Source organism: Sprattus sprattus, assembly GCF_963457725.1.
Source record: "Sprattus sprattus genome assembly, chromosome: 20".
Classification (NCBI taxonomy): domain Eukaryota; kingdom Metazoa; phylum Chordata; class Actinopteri; order Clupeiformes; family Clupeidae; genus Sprattus; species Sprattus sprattus.
This window is the reverse complement of record NC_137918.1, coordinates 21,827,846-21,834,794: the sequence shown is the minus strand read 5'-3', so window position 1 is coordinate 21,834,794 and position 6,949 is coordinate 21,827,846. Positions and strand designations below refer to the sequence as shown.

Sequence of the window (6,949 nt, the reverse complement as noted above, 5' to 3'; positions counted from 1 at the left end):
TTGTTAATGAGGCCAGCCGCAGACGGGAAGAAGCTGCTCTGGTGGCGTGAGGTTTTGGTCCTGGTCCTTTTGGTTCTGCCGGAGGGGAGGGTCACAAAGAGTTTGTGACCAGGGTGGGAGGGGTCGGACATAATCTTCCCTGCACGCCTCAGGGACCATCTAGCAATATTAGAAAATGTTCACCTTGAGCTGTGTTCACTCTTCTCTCTTCTCTTCTTTCCTCCTCTTATCCGTCTCTCTCTCCTCTCCTCCTCCTGTCTCAGGTTTGCCAGGTCAGGTGGGTTTGGCAGCCTTGCGGCAGGGTCCAGGCCGTAACGGCACTAGCTTCCACGGCTGCATTCGTAACCTGTACATCAACGGAGAGATCCAGGACCTGACGCAGTTCCTGCTGCAGTCGGGCGTGCTGCCGGGGTGCCAGCCCTGCAACCGGCCCCAGTGTGCCCACGGCTCCTGCCACCCCACGGGCCAGTCCTCCTTCAGCTGCGTGTGTGAGGCGGGCTGGACCGGCCAGCTCTGCGACCAGCAGGTCAACAACCCCTGTGACGGCAATAAGTGAGTCCCTCTACCATCAACTCTTACTATCGCACATTGTGTTTCTCAGTAACGCTAGTTATCCGTTGCAGTAATGCAAGAAAAATATGCATGCACAAACATAATATAACACACTGACGATGGCTTAGGCCGAAACGCGTCTGGAAATAAACTGCTCTAAATAGCAATGAGAAAAGCTTGAGAGTGCGGTTTTATTCTACTCTAAGTTAACATTCTTTTACTCGCACCCGATATCTCATTTATTTTTGGAAGTAGAGCGTGTCTATCCCTTCTCACACATAATATAACCCACTGATCTGATGAACTCTCTGTGTCCTGTTCCTACCTCAGGTGTATCCACGGCACGTGTTTGCCCATAAACTCCTACTCCTACAGCTGCCGCTGCCAGCCTGGCTTCGCTGGCGTGCTGTGCGACGAGGAGGAGGTGTTCAGCCCCTGCCAGTCGCTCAAGTGTAAGCACGGCACGTGCCGCGTCTCTGGACTGGGCAAACCTTACTGCGAGTGCAACGCCGGCTACTCTGGAGAGAGCTGCGACAGAGGTATATGACAGAGCCCCCCTCTTTTCACCGCTTTCTCTTTGGTTGGTGTGAACACTACATGGGCTTTTGGTCTTTAGGTTTCCACAACATACTGGATTTACAAACGGTGCGACAATTAAAACAATCATTCCTTAATAACCCACAAAATCTGTAATGTAAAGCATATAAAGCTAATCTATGCATGGGTGGATACATATATGTATATCTACAATGAGTAGCTGACAACAGTACAGTGCCTGCTGATTACTTAATGATAATGCCTTTGTGCTTATAACCTGCTTATAACTTTCTTATAAATGTCTTTAACACTGCATGTGAAATTAACTGGAAAGGCTTCGTCTCTAGGGCTGTGAATAGAGATGTGTTTGGCCTGTGTTGTTGTGGTTGTTTGTCTGTGACTAACTCTACTAATGCTGTGCTGCTCTCTGCTCTGTGCCCTGTGCTCTCTGCCCTCTGCCCTCTGCCCTGTGCTCTGTGCCCTGTGCCAAGCTTCCTCTGAGCCTCCTGAGAGTGAGAGTGTCACTCAGGGCCAGCAGGTGAGAAAACACACTTGACAAGAGAAAAGGAACCGGGGACGGAGATATGCAATTTCTTTTTTCCAATCTTCAAGGATTTAGAATCAAATCCTTAGTCTTTCCTCTCTGAACGTTTCTTCACCTAAAAAAAAACGGGTTACCTTGGTAACAACTGTATTAGGCCATACTCAAAGAACTATGAAGGAAGGTAGGGATGACAACAAGCTCAGAGCCTTAATCTTTCTCTCCCTTTTTTGCTCCTCCCTTGCTTTCTCTCATTCTCTACTCTTTTCCTCTCACCACCCCCCTACCCCACACCCCACCCCACAACCTTTCCTCTTTCTCTCCCTCCTCTTCCTCCTTCTCTCCCTCCTCTACCTCCTTCTCTCCCTCACCTTCCTCCTTCTCTCCCTCCTCTTCCTCCTTCTCTCCCTCCTCTACCTCCTTCTCTCCCTCCTCTTCCTCCTTCTCTCCCTCCTCTACCTCCTCTTTTCATCTCACCCCCCCCACCCCCACAACCTTCATCCTTCTCTCCCTCCTCTTCCTCCTTCTTTCCCTCCTCTACCTCCTCCTCTCCCTCCTCTTCCTCCTTCTCTCCCTTCTCTCCCTCCTCTCCCTCCTTCTCTCCCTTCTCTCCCTCATCTTCCTCCTTCTCTCCCTCCTCTACCTCCTCCTGCAGAAGTGGCATGTCGAGGAGAACGGGTCCGAGATCACTACCAGAGGCAGCAGGGCTATGCGGCGTGCCAGACCACGGAGAAGGTCTCCCGGCTAGAGTGCCGGGGCAGCTGTGGGGGGGGGCAGTGCTGCGGCCCGCTCCGCAGCAAGCGGCGGAAATACTCCTTCGAGTGCACCGACGGCACCTCCTTCGTCCAGGAGGTGGAGAAAGTGGTCAAGTGTGGTTGTACCAAATGTCCAACCTAGAGAGCCCCCCCCACCCCCAAATCCACCTCTCACCCCCTTCTGTCTACCGCCCAACCCACCCCCCCCCCCCCCTCCCCAAAACCTGCACCCCCTCCTGTCCAGATCTCCTCTTCTTTTGGAGTTACACGCCCCCTTTCGTTTCGTTTTGTTTCATTTTTTGTGTCATTTTTTTTTTTTTTTTATGTACATTTTTTTCGTTATGCCGGACTAATGTATGCTTCCATAGTGGAGTTGTTGAATTATTGTAAAATACAGAACAAACTTATTTTTTATTATGAAGCGGAGAAAAACAAAAAGACAAAAAATAGAGTTGACTGTTATTTTTATTCTTCGTTTGCCATCCCTCTAGGAACTGTGACCTTATGTTTGTTTGCTCTGGTTTGTTTTTTGTGTCTCATTTTTCTGTTCCCATGAACACTTGAGTAGCAGACAGTGAGCCACAATGGCAGGAGCTCTGCCCTGTCTTCTCTGTTCTCATTGGATGGCTCTCATGTCTTCTCTGTTCTCATTGGATGGCTCTCATAAGGACATTAGAGGATAGACTCTTTCCATTCTGACGCACAGGACAGCAAGCAAGATGGCGGACGAACACCATCACCACAGAGATGACTCGCCAAAGTTTAAAAAAAAAAAACATGGACAGCTGTCCTAAAGACTCACGCAATGTCATGGTGTTACAGTCTATCACACACACGCACAAACACACACACACACACTCAAACACACACACACACACACACACACAGACAGACATACACACTCATACTCAGTTTTCTCGCCCAAACCCATATCATTTTGTCCACATGTTTGCATTGTAAACACACACACGCACACAAAGAAAAAAAAAACATGTAAAGATCCTTGTCTCCAGTATTACTGTGGAACTATGGTGTTGGGGGACTGCAGGGTAGGTGGGAAGGTATACCAGGGTTACAGTACTGAACAATATGTTGGATTCATATCATTTGTCATTATAATGTCTCTGTTGGCACACCATATCACTCACGTGTATTTATTGTATCAAAAAACTTTTACAGTACTTATTCAGTAGATCTTCCCCATGTATTGCAGCTCGAATCTCTTAATATATATTAATTTATATTGTCCTTCTGTTATGATTGAATTAAACATAATATCCTGTCGGGTAGTTTGACTAACATTTGCGTCCTTCTCAGTCGAGAGGTTGTTTGACCACTGAGACTATTGTACTTTACCAGAAAACCTTGGTGACATTTTAATCTTCAAATGTGAAGTGAAAGCATTGTATATTTTTGTCAAATCACCTGAAACTTTGTACTGTGCCAGAGATGATCTTTATATTAGAGTTTCAATGTATAGTTCAATTTCCCCTCGTATTTTACATAGAGTCAAAACCGTGTTTAGAAAGAAATAAAAATAAACTTAGAATACGTAAAAAAAATCTTTTAAATAATGTTCTACTCTAAGATGATCCTTTTTAACAAAATACTGTGACTTTTTCTAAACAAAACTACTTTGTTACCCTTTTTGTTTCTGACGTTAACATGTTGCTGCTAAATTTGTTTTGTAGACTTGGATGATAATCTGTGCCGTAGTGGACAGTGTGCCGCGGTAAAGCGGAACGCGTCGTATTACCAAGAAAAATAAAGCTGTCCCTCCCCGTAGACTGTGTTCCATCCGTACCCAGACTAATGTCAGTCCCAATACTGATGTTTGTTTAATAAACACGATATTTACCTCAGATGTTTTTCTCGTCTCTGTATGTGCCAGCATCCGGCCCTACCTACAGGCGCTGCTCCACATTCTACTATCTTGCTACAGACGGCGTAGTCTTTCTCGTGACGTCATTCACGAGTGGCATACCGTTTAGTTCTAGTAACTCAAATCAATGTTCATTCATGTTAGAATTCTTAAAAGGATTTATTTTAATACGGACTCAAGTATAAAGATGGATCTGGTTCACGAAGAAAGCAGGACAAGACCGGGTTGGTAAAGGATTGGTAATGCTGTCCCAGACATCACTGACATTCTAAGTGTGTATTTTTTTTGTCTGTCCATAACTTAAAGGCACCCGGTGCAACTTTCGAGGCTTAAAAATAACCATTCAATTTCTAGTCTTTTTTACACGTAGTAAGTTTCAATAACTCCATACCATTACATATCGACATTCAAGGAGCAAAGATGAGACGTCGTTGTGTGGTGAGAACCGATAGAAAATCTACAACAACAACAATCGCCGCCATTTTCTTAATTTTTTGTGACCTACAATAAATAAAGCAGGATTCCAGTCAATGGAAAAATGGCCTCTCCCCACCGGCGATTGTTGTTGTTTACGATTTTCTATCAGTTCTCACCACACAACGACGTCTCATCTTTGCTCCATGAATGTCGATATTAATGGTATGGAGTTATTGAAACTTACTAGGCCTACGTGTAAAAAAGACTAAAAATAGAATGTTTATTTTTTATTGAATGTTTATACAAAGTTGCACTGGGTGCCTTTAATGGTGCTATTTATGAAAATGTGCATAATTAAATGTTTTAGATGAAAACTAGCTGGGAGGAATGTTTGTGTTAGAGAGTGAAGCGTCCAACGTGGACCTTTGTTGCCGTAAAAATGTAGCTTCATGAGGTAGACTCATGCATGTGCAAGGTTTCATGCCCACTTTTATCAGCTTTACAATACCACCATCTGCTGAAGATTTAGGGTCATGGCAAGTCATTGGGCTGCCTGCCATACCACGTACAACATACCGCCATCATGTTTTTTTCTTGGCGATTTGGTGTTGGACGTTTCTCACTCAGATCAGAAATAATATTTTCCTAACTCTGCTACCTCCACATCATCTAGTCATCTGTACAGCAGTATATAACAGACGTTTTACATGTCAAAGAACATTTTTCAAGTGCTTGTGAGCACATTCATGCAAAACGGTATTGAACAATCGTCTGCTTTTCGTTTTAGCGCCAAAAACATCTAAGTAGCCTATCTATTAATTGTGTATTCATTGTATTAAACCATGGCATGCAAATTAGTTGTCATTTTAGTTGAATCTTGTCATTCAAACCTTGATTGTTCCGATGTGATTGATGAAGATTCAATTTGTTCAAGGGCAAGAATTGACAGTGAAGCCTGATAGGACACCAACGCAGAGTGGATGGGGCATGACGGCATGAAGGGACATCAGACAATGTGTTGTCAGTGGTGTAGTCCAGGATATACGCAGGTATACGGAGTATACCACTTATTTTTCAGTCAGCATTGTTTATACCCACTTCTCAAAACAGGGTGTTTATCCTGTGCTGTATGGGCTGCTTAATAGAAATAAAGAGTACCCACTTCTCCAGGGACCACTAACACCAGTGTGTGTTGTGTGTCATATTTGCACTAGTGGCCTTTACAGAGCATTATATCTTACCTTCCTTACTTTAAATCATCCAGAGGTATCCCATTCATGTGAAGCAGCATGCCAAACTAGAATGCGTTTCGTGAACGAACTGCGAGAGTGTGCTTGCTCTGTGACAGAGAGAACAAGTGCCAATGAATTAACATGTATTTACATCTACTCAATCAGTGTAGTGGGGCCTTCTTCCAATATATTTTAGCAAGCAACCAAGCTCAACCATTATATTTTGGCTCCACTGACGTTTAGACATATGAGGGTATCTTTGTTGTTCTGTTTTTGTTTGTTTGTTTGCTTGTTTATTGTGAAAGGGTCAAGTGTGTTACATTTGGTCATAGCCTAATAGTTCCAGAGTCTCGTTATACTGACTTACTGAGCTAAGTGAATTGTTGAAATTGTTATCTTGGTAAAAGGAAACATCTCTGCAACAATATTGGAATGAATGCGGTTACATAGCCAGCTTTACTTAAAGTTTATTGTAAGATAGGCCTATATGTTAGACTTAATGCAGTTAGAGTTAGACTGTAGGTCTAGTATCAAACGTAAGCAACACTTTTACTGTATAGCTAGAGAGCACGTGTATCACATTGGTTTATAGTCTGTCAAATTAGTTCTAGTTATTGGTGTTCGTTGGCATAAAAAGTTAGTCTTCTCTTATAAGCCTATAGTACATCTGATTAGAGCTAGCAACCATGAAAAACCTCTTCTGAAACTAAGAAGGATAACTATGACTAAATGTGACTAAAACTAATATGCATTTTTGTCTTAAAACTGAATCTAAAATAGCTGCCAAAATTAATACATCTCAGTGTTCATTTTGGCAGCTATTTTAGATTCAGCAGCTATTTTAGATTCAGTGCATATTAGTTTTAGTCACATTTAGTCATAGTTATCCTTCTTAGTTTCAGTCTAGTTTTCGAAAACTGAGCACACTACAACAGCTACGCTGTGTGTACATCCTCAAACGTTTTTCAGTTAACCTAATGATTCAAGGTCTCTCATGAATCATTACTCCCAGGACACGGGTTAATGTTAACTC

The 6,949-nt window shown here is 43.4% G+C and overlaps 1 protein-coding gene across 1 annotated transcript in view; it reads left to right on the top strand.

The window, feature by feature from the left end:
* slit2 (slit homolog 2) overlaps nt 1–2,527 on the top strand; it is a gene marked incomplete at its 3' end in the record, with an annotated part of 125,520 nt that extends 122,993 nt beyond the window's left edge. Inside the window, 3 exon segments of the mRNA XM_080858864.1 lie at nt 264–552; nt 883–1,091; nt 2,286–2,527. Coding sequence (XP_080714990.1) covers nt 264–552; nt 883–1,091; nt 2,286–2,527 — 740 coding nt within the window.
* Nucleotides 2,528–6,949: the final 4,422 nt, after the last annotated feature.